The sequence below is a fragment of the Myxocyprinus asiaticus genome, chromosome 36 (genome assembly GCF_019703515.2).
Source record: "Myxocyprinus asiaticus isolate MX2 ecotype Aquarium Trade chromosome 36, UBuf_Myxa_2, whole genome shotgun sequence".
In the NCBI taxonomy this organism is placed as follows: domain Eukaryota; kingdom Metazoa; phylum Chordata; class Actinopteri; order Cypriniformes; family Catostomidae; genus Myxocyprinus; species Myxocyprinus asiaticus.
Genome location: NC_059379.1, coordinates 7,725,527 through 7,739,236, shown reverse-complemented (window position 1 = coordinate 7,739,236; position 13,710 = coordinate 7,725,527). Strand labels below are relative to the sequence as shown.

The following is a 13,710-nucleotide window of genomic DNA, read 5'->3' as shown; positions in this document are numbered from 1 at the left end:
CTTTTCCTATTAAAGACAACAAATGCAAGTATGAACCTTTTGTGTTTGTATTTTTGTGTGTGTGACTTGATGTTTGTTCACAGTTTTGTTTGTTTCACCAGGCTTTCATGGGGGCTCCTCTATGCCGCACTAGTTACGACCATGTCCATTCTCATGGCTGTTATAGCAACCTGCACCCCCCTGTTCTCCAACAGCAACTTTTTTGTCATCTTTCTCCTCATCTTCCTGTATGGAATATCCTCTGTAAGTCCAAGAAACTCTCCAGCCTAATCCTGTTGCAATCTAAACAATAGTGACTGAAAGCATTAGAGCAGGGGTCGGCAACCTATGGCACACGTGCCAGCATTGGCACACGGAGGGGTAATCACTGGCACGCCAGCAATGGCAAGAGAGAAGTAGACAATTTTATTTATATAAATTCCACACCTGCATTACAATCTACATCTTGATGTAATCCTTCCTCATGATCACGCAGCGTGTTTTCATGAGCTGAATAGGAGGCTAAACAAAAAGTTGAAATGTGACGAGACTGCAGTATACAGACTCGTGCAGTGCATGCAAGCCATTCGTGCATCACAAGCCGGTGTTATGGATCAATTGGGGATCATGTAAACTGGGGATGTGCGTGTGCATGTGATTAATTTTACTTGCCTTTTCAGCAGATTCGTTCAATGTGAATTGTCAATGAGTAAAGAAAAGATGTTTTGCACATTACAAAAAATGTTGGTATCATTATTAACAGTTGTTTCATCAATGTCTGTTCTAATGCATTTGACAGTTTAAAATTTTTATTTTTCACAGGGTAACATGTGGTTTCCCATGTTGACGTGGGACATTGGTTTGAATGGGAACTGGCGATTACACTTGTCACGAGCAGTAAATTGCAAGTGGAATTCTTTTATATACAGCACTAAAGCATCATAGGCATAGTGTCAATAATATAATTTCAATTGCTTTTTTTTCTTTTCTTCTTTATAATGAATAATGGCTTAATTAACCATAATGGTTTGAGTAACTTTCTCTTACCATTGAAAATCAACAAAGTGACCTGCTAGTTACAACTGGATTGTTAGTTCAGAGGTAAGTCATGCTGATACATCATTCAGTGACCTGGGTTCAAATTCTGGTTCATCAAGTGCAATTGTATCTTTGCTGCAGGTTATGATGTACTTTAAATGGGTCTATTGAAAACTATTTTGTAAAACACAGACACAAAAATTATTATATTGTTTTAAACAAATGTATAAAAATTTCAACTGAATCTGACAGCCAGTGATCACAGTATAACCTACTGAATTTTCTGAGAATGGTTGAACTACTGAGAAGAAATTTTGAACTACATTGTCTATAGTTTACAAGCTTTTTTTTAAATCGTCAAACAATTTATTTAAGATAATATCTTTAAGATCTTAAGATTTTGCCAAACAAACTAAATCTTTGTATCTGAAGAACTTTCTCATGCTTTCTCAGTGTATCATTTATCATTGGTCAGTTTGGCCTTTGTACCTGCTCTCCAGTCTCCATACAAAAACAAAATTGCACTTCTAAAAATCATCTTTTGGCAGTGTCATGGGTAATCCTAAATATATGATATTGTCATGCACAGATCCTTTGAAAAGTTATTTATAAGAATATTATTCTATCAATTTAATTAAATTGACAGATGTTTACTGGGGTATTGAACCCAAGTCTATTCATATGGTTACGATCACACTACCACTAGACCAACCGGCTTTTCTATTATTTGCAAACAATAAATCCACATTATGGAGTAAAAAAATCTGAGTTTAATAAATTAAATCTGGAAATAAATATTTAGTTTAGATTTTGCTGGTGCAATTCATGGAAAAGGGCTAAATAGTTAAAACAGAGACAGCTTGTGATGTGCGAATGGCTTGCATGCGCAGCGCGAGTCTTGTCACACTTTAATAATGTTTAGTCTCCCATTCAGCTGATGAAAATGCTGTGTGATCATGAGGAAGGATTACATCAAGATGTAGATTGGAATGCAGGTGCGAAAAACTTCATATAAATAAAATAGCCTGTTCCTCTCTCGCTGTTGCTTGCGTGCTAGTGATTACATGATTACAGTGACATAAGAAATATTTAAGATTCTACCCAATTTCATGAGCAGTAATCAAATTTTGATCAAACCAATTGTTGTTGGCAAAGCCATTGACCAGGAAAATAATAAATGGCACTCCATGTCAAAAAGGTTGCCGACCCCTGCATTAGAGAATACAAAGTCAATTATATGATCTTGAGAGAGTGCGCTGGTTTCGCCTGAAGTCTCCATTCATTTATGCCTACAGTAATGATTAGTCATGTGATTGGCAGGCTAATTTAACACATTATTAGTTTTCAGCTTTACATTTTCCTGGCAGAGGCAAAATTGCCTTTGGCTGTGTAGGTTTTCTTGACCGTCAGAGGGATGTTACTGTACCATGATAAATGCCAACTAGGTCTTTTATGAACATGCACTGTGTACATGCAGTATGAGGAACATGACAATTTGATCTAGGATTTAAATGTGCAACCTGCAATTCACTTTTTCCTTTTCCTCAATCCCTTAGATCTTCTTCTCCTTCATGTTGACCCCTCTGTTTAAGAAGCCCAAGTTTGCGAGTACGGTGGGCTCCATGTTGACGGTGGTCTTTGGATGTCTGTCTCTCTTCACTGTGCTAATGAGAGATTTTCCCCAGTCTGCTGTCTGGCTCCTCTGTCTTTTGTCTCCCAGCGCTTTCTCTTTCGGCATTGCCCAGGTAACGCACTCTCACACAAATGCATATATTAATAGTTACTGCATACAGTAAATAAGTAATAAATTCATTAATCATTCTTTATTTTAATGTTATTTCGATCCACAATTACGATACTTGAGTTGGACTATGGTAGAGTGGTATTGTACGGGCTTTCAAGATTTAATCACTCCAACAGGAATGCCAGTTCCAGTCTGGCTTGCGTTATGTGCCGATCCCATTCTCCCCACTTTATAGGGTTGTATGCTTTTCAGAACTGAATTGAGAATGCCTTTCAAACTCCAATTCACTTCATGAATTTGAATTCAGTTTAAATCGGGGTAGCAAACAGGATGGAGAATTCATATTTAAATTTAAGATAATAAAACTGTAATAGTATAGTTTATTAATAATATATTTTTCAGTTTTAAGGTATGCATAAGAAGTATTTCGCAAACATTCAATGATATTAATAGGCAATAGTTTCCACTTTCTTTAAATGAACTTCAACACTACACGATCTAATAAAAAAGACAAAAATCCCACAAATAAAATAATAACGAGAGATTTTGTTGTACTCTCCTAATCCTATTGATTGATTTCTCTTCTATTGTGATATACATTTTAAAATACTAAACAAGGTTTAAAAAATATTATTCTGTAGGTTCTTGCTTGTGTGTTTGTTTGTGTAGGTGGTGTATCTTGAAGCTCAAGGACATGGTGCAGTGTTCTCCTCTCTTGGCAATGGTCCTCACGCTCTCTATGTTCCTATGGTCATGCTGTTCCTGGACTGCATTCTCTATCTGCTTTTAGCCATTTACTTGGATCAGGTGCTCCCAGGTGACCATTAGAATAACAGGATTTTACACAAATGCAAGGTTGTGCATCAGACAACAGAGCTTTATTCTACAAGTACAGTTCTGTAGGTTTTAACATTATTTATTTTCACACAACTCACGCATGCAAATTTATGGCAATTCAAATTCAATTGCTCAGCACAGAAACAGAAAAGTTGTTTGCTCACTGTCTATTTAGGTTTGCTCAATTTGACCTGTAAGCAAACTGAATGCACTTATAAATCTGTGTTAGTCAGATAGAGGACTTTTTATGACCTTTCCCTGTAAAAGACCTTTTGTTTCCCCAGGGGAGTTTGGCACGAGGCGTTCTGTTCTGTACTTCCTGCACCCATCCTATTGGTCAAAGAGGAGGAAGCGCTATGTGGAGGTGAGCTCCATTTACGAGGGGGAGGTTAATGGAACTCCTGTGTCTGATGAATCGGTGGAGGCGGTTTCTCCGGAGTTCAGAGGCAAAGAGGTAATCAGGTAAGAGCGTCTCACAAAATGAACAATGATCCTGAACTATTTGCATGATGTTGTTGCCAACAGTTTCATATTATTCTAGCCTGTGTTAATGTAGCTAACTTCCAGTTAAGATTCTTTCGTTTATTTATACATTATTATTATTTTAATTTTTTTACGGAACTTGTTCTGAATTGAACTAGAGAACTGGTTCTTTATTTTCAACCTTATATGGCCCTTTTCCACCTATAGTCCTGATACCTTTCCCTTAGAAGTTTCTAGAAGAGAACTCTTAAGAGGAACGGGACATCCGTGGAGACTTTTACCCACTTGCATTCACACTCAAAGTAACCCTGTAGTGACGTCATCTAGTATCGACCATTTTTGTTTTGACGCTGTTTGCACGCTCGATTCAATGGCAACAACAACAACACAATCAACAACACCGATGGAGGATGCTGGGATCAGAGCTACACTTTTCTTAGGGCTGTTCTATAGAAACTTTGGCTACATCTGAAAACATAGGCAGCTGCCTAATCTGTTAATGGTTTAACCAACAACATTTGTGGATGAATGAAACTCATAAGAAAACTGGTCTCTGAACAGTTTAAGAAGCACCTTATTTCACCCTATCTCCTTATACCAGAGGTGCTCAAACTTTTTCCTATGAAGGGCCAAAAATCAAACTTGAAAATTGAGGGCAGTGGGCCAAAGTAAACATTGTATATATCAAACTGTATTATTTTAAAATTAAATATTAATACTGCAAAACATGCAGAACTCTAAAATTAGAATCATCAAGTGTCCTATACTTGCACAATGCACATAATGGATTTCATTATAATTTTTATGGATGTTGTGTCTCTTTCTCATTTGTGAGTCACTTTGGATAAAATGTCTGCTAAACGACTAAATGTAGGCATCTCTTAAAACATGGTTACTGTCTCTTTAAGAACAGGGCATCTCCTCACATTGAACACATGGTAGTTCTGTGCAGTGTTGCAGAGTTTTGGAGAGATGAAGATACAATGGCATGACGTAATACTATGTAGGGTTTTGTTTTGTGACAAAGAAGATATATAAGATATTTCTTATCATAGACCTAGGCTACACATTGTCCTGGATTTCACTCAGTATTACCATTTATTGGGACTGCCAAATGTAATAGGATTATTTAATTAAACAATGCTGTAAAATGTTTTTGTGTAGTTAATGCATTTAGCCTACTTTTATTTGACATTAAAATTGTTTTCCTGTTGTGATCAAAAACTTGAATTGTACTTTTGGTTCTTAGGAGTTCTTCGGTTCTTTGAAATATGGCATTGTATCTTATGGTTATTAAAAAATTTGCAGCTATCTGTTTTTAGGCAGATAGTTGCAAGTAAAAGAGATATCCTCACGTTTGGCAAACAATTACAGTATGATGCACACAGATGTAATACGCACCCCAAAATGGGTTTTAGTTAGAATAAGAAGATGAAATATGAAGAACTAGTTTACTGCATTACTGTTTTTGTCTAGCTGACCATAGACTATATAACTATAGTTCTGCAGGTGCGAAAACTACAAAAAGTACTAGTCCTGGGGAAAAGTACCTAAAATGGGCTTTAGTACAGTCAGTGGTAAAGGGCCTTATGTGAATTATGTTTTGCTTCAATGTTGTCCTACTACTTCTCTATGCAAAAAGCAGTAATTGGTCATACAAAATCCGATAGCTTTTGGAGTGGTGTTCTAAAAGCGGTATGCACTCTAGACCTTGTTGCGGTGATCTGACCAATAAAGTGATTTAGGGAGTGCTTTGGGGAGGAAAGAGACTCTTTTGGAGCAGATGTGTGCTAAAATCCTTCAAAGCCTGAAAAGATTTGAGCCAATGCTGCATCATCCTCTAGAAGACAAGTGACATGTAGCTAAAACAACAATTTAAAATCCATCACAAGCTTTCTGTTTGTGTTTTTCCACTCCCGTTAGGATATGCAATATCCGTAAAATCTACAAAGAGAAAGACTGCACAGTGGAGGCTTTGAGAGGTAAGTCTTCCCAAACGTGTCCTTATTATTATTATTATTATTATTATTATTATTATTATATATGAGCAGTGTGCTTCATCCTTTTTGTCAGTATGTATCCACCTGAGGACTAAATTTCTTATTGCATACTGCAGATAAAATGCTTGGTCAACTTAAAAAGCAGTTTGCAACCCATTTTTCTTCCACAATGTGACAGATGACACATATGTGTGAAAAGTTTTATGAAAATTTAGCTGATTGTTTTGTCCTTCCATTGGGTGATCTAAAGGTTTGACCTTTGACATCTACGAGGGTCAGATCACAGCCCTCCTGGGTCACAGTGGAGCCGGAAAATCCACACTCATGAACATCCTATGTGGCATCTGCCCTCCTACAGAAGGTTAGACATGTGATACCACAATTATGCATGCATGCTCATTTTGAAATCGTTTTACATCTCTCTGCATTTGGCTCTCAGCACTCAAAGACTAAATGTCTCTAAATTATGCTGCTGCCATACCCATGTGATTGGTGTTATTGTTTATTTTATGCACAGGAGCTGCCACCATTTATGGCTCCCCTGTGGCGGAGATCGCAGAGGGTGCAGAGATGAAACAGCTGGTTGGTATATGCCCACAGTTCAACATTATCTTTGATGTGCTCACTGTAGAGGAACACCTGAGGATATTTGCTGCCATCAAAGGGATTCTGCCTTCTGATATCGATAGTGAGGTAGGAACTCGCTAGATGTGGAGACCACATCAGCTGACCGCATGTTGACAAGGAAAAATAAAGAGAAAACCTCACCCCATATGCATCAAGAGAACTGATCTGACATCAGCTCCACCCTGCATATTCATTATAGAGCACAACCGTGACCTGCCACTTTTTTAACTGTTGTGGCGGGTGAGGAAGAGACAGACACCGTGTGTGGCATGAGCTGTTTATTTTGAATAGTAAATGACAGAAAATGTTAAAAATGGGACATTTTAATGTGCAAAGTGTCCAAACAGTAGGGGCAATCTGGCATCCTTGGGGTGAAATGAGACTCAGTGCAGGTTAGGGAGTGTCTAATGGAATGGTCCGACGATGTGGACAGGGTCCGGTGGTTGCAAGCTCCACTCCTTTGTCAGGGGCGCAAGGAGTGGTGGCTTCTCTGCAGCGGTTCAACTTCCCAGGGGCCGAAGCATGTGGGAGGAAGAGCTGCCTAGCATCCTAGTCCATCAGATGCGATTTTTATACTGTCATCCCTGGTGATACATCTACCTCGCAACGAGGGGTTTGAGGAGCAGGTCCGGCAGTGCATCTAATTTGGCCAGTATCCTCTCCACTCTGCTCCTGGATGTGCGAGGACGCCAACATGAATTCACTTTGGGAGATAGAAGCTGGCTTCTCAAGTAGAGGCGCACTCTACGTTTTAATGACAACGGTGATGAGGCTTTATTCGCATCAGGTGTGCCTCCTCATCCGCTGCCCAAATGTGACTTATTCCGATGTAAGCCTGGCTGAAGGATGGCCCTCAGAGGGGAGGCGACAATGACGAGAGGGAGGGGCAGGTCGTTCCGCCACATTTGGAGATTTTAAGAAAATTATTTAGTAAAGAGTTAAGCCAAGAACCAAATTGGCCAGCGCTGAGATTAATAACAACTTTGCAAACTTTGTTTTCGAACAAATATACCAGAAATGTATAAAAATTCGAAAGAAGACAAAGGTACAAGACTGTAAGGTGTTTTAGGCATTCTGTTCCTAGTCCCAGCTGAATAACACAAATAAATGTGTATATCCAGCTAGTTTCACTGTTCTGAAATATGTTTCTTTGTGTTTCTTAAGGTGAGAAAGGTTCTAAAAGATCTAGATTTGGAAAAGATCATGGATGCCCAGGCGAAGAACCTGAGTGGAGGCCAAAAGAGGAAGCTCTCAGTGGGCATAGCAATTCTAGGAGACCCAAATGTAAATTTATTTTAAAATGTATACATCTGACTGTCTTGGACAGCTTAGTCTACTGTATTTGCTTATTTTCCTTCATTCATTTTCTTTATTTGCATGAATTAGATCCTTCTTCTGGATGAGCCTACAGCTGGTATGGACCCAGTATCACGCCACCAGGTTTGGTCCTTACTGAAGAGCCGTAGAGCAGGCAAAGTTACTGTACTCAGCACTCATTACATGGACGAGGCAGATATACTTGCAGGTACTGTTCTCATTTTCTCTCCCCTTCTCTTTCATCAGTCCTCTTAAGGTGCTTTCACACTTGGTTCGTTTGCTTGGACCGAAACCGAGTTTGTTTCCTTCCCCCGCTGGTCTCTGTTCACATCATATTATTTGGGACAGAACAGTGGTCCGATTGTGTCATCAACATGAGTGCAAGCGGCAGCTGTTTACCACTGTAAATAGGTAACAACTAAAGAAGACATCAGCATTGCTGTGTTATTAAATTATTAATCTCTTAGGATTTACAACCAAAACTTTCCACAAGCAGGCATGAGAAATGCATTATACCATAATGATTGTGATTGGGAGCCTGCAAAGACGCAAATTGTATGTCATCACAAGCAGTTCCGCGATTTGGTATGATTGTGTTCATATCAGGAGCGAACCGTACTGGAGTTCACATGAACCGTACCCCAGACCACCTTTTCAAGCAGTCTCGGGTGCGGTTCCCAGATGCACACCTGTGTTCGGAAAACAGCGTTCACATCACCCAAATGAACCGAACTTTGATGTCATTCAAACCCGGGTGCACACCAAAAGTGCTAGTGTGAAAGCACCATTGGTCTCACTCTTTTACACCTCCTTGTGTTCAATCTCACAGATCGTAAAGCCATCCTCTCTCAAGGACAGCTGAAATGTGTTGGCTCCTCTTTGTACTTGAAGACCAAGTGTGGGGTTGGCTACCATCTTAGGTCAGTTCTACATCAAGCAAATCATTACTTGCCTTAAAGGGGCCCAATTCTAATCTTTTGTAGCATTTTATTTACATTTTTTTCTTCCTAAACTCCATTTCAACTAGAATTTTCAACAAAATCAATCCAGAATCATTTAATGAGTTTTAATAAAAAAATGCATCTTAAACATCTTAAATAGGTTTAGTTGTTATTATTCTATTTTTACCTGGATTCTGCCATAAAAATAGCCATAGAATCTGGCAAGGCATTAAAAACAAACAATATTGTTAATTTAGACTCTTGTAGTCATAGACCGATATATCGGCCAAGCTGATATTTTTGGCCGATAATTCATAGAAATGTCCATTTAAAGTGGCAATTTTAAAAACATACATATTTTAAAGTGAATGTTTTGTAAGTTTTGAGTAAAATGAGTGCTTGTTTAAATTCAGCAATTTTGTTTACATCATATTGTATGTCACATAAGCATTATATTGGCCATCCCCACTCTCTGGAAATCGTTATCAGAATCAACCATTAATCATGACGTCGTTACCATAAAGGTTTCTAAATGATAAATTTGTAGCTTAATTTCCAAAAATGTATTGGGTAGAGTGGGATGAAAACTTTGTTTGGTGCATTTTACAGTATCTAGAGCATTACTCTTATATCACTGTTGATATCTTGTTTCTCCTTGTTCATTTCTGCTGCTCCACTAAAGCTTTTACTCTGAATCGCTTGTAGGATGTCAGTGACTGAAGGCTGTGAGGTGGAGAACATCACATCGCTGGTCAAGCAGCTTGTTCCCAAGGCACAGTTGTCAAGGCAGCAAGAGGCAGCGCTCACTTTCACGTTGCCTTTCAAGAGCATGGACACTTTCCCAGGTCTTGCTTTTGTTTGCTCTCATGTCACCATCTGCCATGCTCTTCACTGCCATATGTCCAGCATGGCAACAGATTGTGTCAGCATGACTCTGGTGGTATTTTATTGGGGCTGTTTTTATTTTTTAATTGTGTATAATGATTTATTATATGTGATCCAGGTATATGGAATGTTTGCAGATAAATCTTTCTTTTAACTGATGGTAGAACTATTACATTTTTACTTCAAAAGTAAATAAAGTGAAAAAGGGCATTAAATGTATTGTATAGCACAATTAGAATGTATTAAAAATGCTAAGGTTGGTGGTTTTTATTTATTTTTTATAATTGGTTTACTTTGTGTGGTTAAACTCCGCTCACCTCTCTCACGCTGCACTCCAGGGCTTTTCGCAGAGCTGGACTGTCGTCCTGACCTGGGTATCATTAATTATGGAGTCTCCATGACAACATTAGAGGATGTATTCTTGCGTCTGGAGGCAGAAGCAGAGGTGGATCAGGCCGGTAAGAGAACCACATACCAGAACCGGTTTAAAGCATCTCAGTTGAAGTTGCTGAATATACTTCGAGTTATAATGCACACTATCTGTACTTTTATTGACAGACTACAGAGTGTTTAACCAGGAGAAGGTGGAAGAAGAAAGTGACTTTTCCTCTCTGGATGATACAGATCAAAGGCTGTTGATGTTTTCAGACAGCAGACAGGATGCAGTAACCGGACGTGCCCTCTGGAGGCAGCAGTTCAGCATGGTGGCCTGGCTGCACATGCTCAACCTGCAGAGAGAAAGGAAACCCATCTTATACAAGTGAGGGGACACTCACGACCGGGCTGATCCATTTTTTTAAATATTTTTTTGCCTTGCACAAGTGCATACACACTACATGCTGTGTGGCTGACTGCTCATCAGGTGTATTCTAAATTAATGTAATTTGTTTTGTTGCTTGACATCCATAAAAAGTCAACAAATTTGCTAAAACTATTTTTATTTTATTTTTTACGTTTTTTTTAACAACAACGTTGAGGCAAGGTTGTTTGTCAATATTTTTTTATTAATATTACTATTTATTATACATATAATTACTTATTAAACGTTGGTGTCTATTATCATATTGCTGTTGCCATGGTTTTATAAAAACAATAAGCCATGAGGGGCGGTATGTTATAGTGATCATACCACTGGTAAAGGTGTTTTAAGAACTAGGCTTCTCTTTGTGCTTAATAACGGCTATTAATTGTGGTAATTTCACTGTTATAAACTGCCTCTGGTGGCTTATTGCTTTCTTTCAATGGATTTACTTATTTTAACTTTCCCCTCCTCTCTCTTTTCCTCAGTGTGACACTGTTCCTGGTTTTCTTGTCTGCACTGCTGATTTTGTCTGTGGCAACAGGAAACATTCAGTTTCACTCTCCTGAAAGACTGTTTTTACCCATATACCTGCTGCGCCGCAATGAGGCTCCTCACAAATACACCACAAGCCTGCTTGTGCAAAACTCCACTGGTCAGTGACTGAACTTTATTTAACTTTAAAGCCCATCTAGAGGCATACGGTTAATGGTGGTGTTAAACTGATGGATCAACATGTTATTCTTGATGTAGTTAATCTGTAATGTGTGTGTTGTGGCAGATTCGGATCTGTCAGGGTTCATCCAGAATCTGGCGTCTCAGGACATTAAGGTGGAAATGATGAAGAAGCCAGACTACATGTCTGCTGCACCTGTGAGCGCTGCTATCAATGTGACGGGATCCAGTAAGGTGAGGAAAACTTGCAGCTGTTTTCTTTCTTTTATCACTGGTGCACTTGTCCTCTAAACGCTTTATCCATGGTTTTAGTTTTAGGAATGACTGCTGTTTGTTTTAACGTTACACAACAATAGAACATTCTGGAATAAATTGTCTGTAACAGTTATGGAAATACTTGCTGTTCCCTTTCGTAGGAACTCGAGCTGCATAATCGCATTGGGACACGCCCTGAGTGTCACGTGGCCTAAAGCCCTTATACAGTTACGTCAATTTATTGGCTGATGGCGCTTAAGTGACGCTCCTAGGGAGCTACGTCCTGGGCTACATAAAGGCGCTCCTTTCACGGCATCGAGTCAGATTTTCTGTTCTTCAGTGCACGATCTCATCTGGCCGTGTTGTACCAACGACTCGCATCAAAGCGAGGATCATTATTATTTTCCCTATTGAGCGGCAATACAGGATGGAATTTAAGAAGCGACTCACGTCGTTTTATATAGCGTAATTTCAGAGCAATTTTAATGTGTTTTTTTTCCAAACATTACAAGGGTCCGACAGGGACAGCGGCACTGTTTGAAGCTTGCAATTTCTCACCACGAGGCATAATCCCCACTTGTTCTAGTTCCATGGCCTCCAGATTGGAGCTCTGTGTGCAGGGAAGTTTGGGATTTCGGCTTTGTGTCTGAGAAGATTGGAGTGCGAACAGACATCGGATTCTTCCTCTTATTTGTTGAGCAAAAGTGCGAGTCTTATCGGATATGCTTTGAGGCCTAGCTCGGCGGCCATTTTCTGATGCACAAGCTTGCAAAAGTGATGGCTGTTTTGGCCATCTCAAGTATGGTTTTCAACTCTGGTCTCTCTCCTGGAGAAAGTGCCTTGGGAGATTCCAGTCAGACCAGACATGTTGTCTCAGGCTCGGGGCAGCATTTGGCACCCTTGGCCAGACTTGTGGAAGTTAACGGTATGGCCCTTCAACAGGGCACACTTTTTAATTATGGGTTATCCCTCACTGTGTTTGATACCATTCTGAATGCTAGAGCTCCATCAACTAGGAAGTTTTATATGTTCAAGTGCCGTATTTTTGCTGCTTGGTGTACAGTGCAAGGTGAAGATCCAGTTCACTTCCCTGTCGGTACAGTGCTGGATTTTTTGCAAGAGAGTTTTGGGGCCGGGGTTGCCCAGGCAATGCTTAAAGTCTATGTTGCCGCTATTGCGGCTGAGCATGTGCTTCTCAATAGAGTCTCTGTCAGTAGACATTCTCTTGTCTCCATTTTATGCGCAGGGTATGCAGGCTTAGATCTTTTTGTCCCGCCGCGTTCCTTTATGGGATTTAGCTGTTGTTTTAGAGGCGCTCTCGGGTGCTCCAATTGAGCCCTTGGCAACAGTTGCTGATAAGTTTCTGACTCTTAAAATGGCCCTGCTGGTGGCATTGGCGTCATTTAAAAGGGTTGGTGATTTGCATGCCCTGTCGATTAATCTTATGTATGGATTTTGTGCCAGGGTTTTCGGGGGTGGTGGTGTTAAGACCTCACTTGGGCTATTTGCCCAAGGTCATTTCTACATCTTTTCACTCGTTGACTATTAATTTTCAGGCTTTCTTCCTCCCCCATTTTAGTCGGAGGAGCATGAAAGATTGCATATGCTTTGCCCAGTTCGGGCGTTGCGAGTTTATGTTGACCATACTAACCAGTGGCGTAAGTCAGAGCAGTTGTTTATATGCTTTGGTGGCCACAACTGGGGCTTTTCGGTGTCCAAGCAAAGACTCATTGGCTAGTTGATGCAGTTTCAAGTGCTTACGAAGTGCACAGTTTATCTTCGCCTTCAGGTGTTCGAGCTCATTCTGTGAGGCGCATGGCATCCTCATGGGCTTAGGCTAGAGGTGCGTCCATGGAGAACTTATGTATGGCGGCAGGATGGTCCAGAATTGCATTCTGAGATGCTATTCTTCTCACCACAATTGTACAGAGCAGTTATCTGAGTTACCGTAGACTTTGCCAGTTCGAATCAGTCTGGCCATTCTCTGTTGACCTCTCTCATCAACAAGGCATTTCCGTCCGCAGAACTGCCACTCACTGGATGTTGTTTTTTTTTTTTTTTTTTTTTTTAGTTTTTTTGCACCATTCGGAGTAAATTCTAGAGATTGTTATGCGTGAAAATCCCAGGAGA

The 13,710-nt window shown here is 39.8% G+C and overlaps 1 protein-coding gene across 2 annotated transcripts in view; it reads left to right on the top strand.

Moving 5' to 3' along the window:
* LOC127427312 (cholesterol transporter ABCA5-like) overlaps window positions 1-13,710 on the top strand; it is a 35,420-nt gene that overhangs the window by 9,746 nt on the left and 11,964 nt on the right. The window contains exons 7-21 of one of the 2 annotated variants that reach the window (XM_051674842.1): window positions 102-243; window positions 2,574-2,762; window positions 3,431-3,578; window positions 3,883-4,060; window positions 6,005-6,063; window positions 6,332-6,442; window positions 6,599-6,663; window positions 7,873-7,992; window positions 8,095-8,233; window positions 8,855-8,945; window positions 9,672-9,811; window positions 10,190-10,309; window positions 10,410-10,611; window positions 11,139-11,305; window positions 11,432-11,559. In XM_051674842.1, coding sequence (XP_051530802.1) covers window positions 102-243; window positions 2,574-2,762; window positions 3,431-3,578; window positions 3,883-4,060; window positions 6,005-6,063; window positions 6,332-6,442; window positions 6,599-6,663; window positions 7,873-7,992; window positions 8,095-8,233; window positions 8,855-8,945; window positions 9,672-9,811; window positions 10,190-10,309; window positions 10,410-10,611; window positions 11,139-11,305; window positions 11,432-11,559 — 1,999 coding nt within the window. Of the gene's footprint in view, window positions 1-101; window positions 244-2,573; window positions 2,763-3,430; window positions 3,579-3,882; window positions 4,061-6,004; window positions 6,064-6,331; window positions 6,443-6,598; window positions 6,775-7,872; window positions 7,993-8,094; window positions 8,234-8,854; window positions 8,946-9,671; window positions 9,812-10,189; window positions 10,310-10,409; window positions 10,612-11,138; window positions 11,306-11,431; window positions 11,560-13,710 lie in introns of both variants that reach the window. The other variant, XM_051674841.1, reaches the window with a different exon arrangement.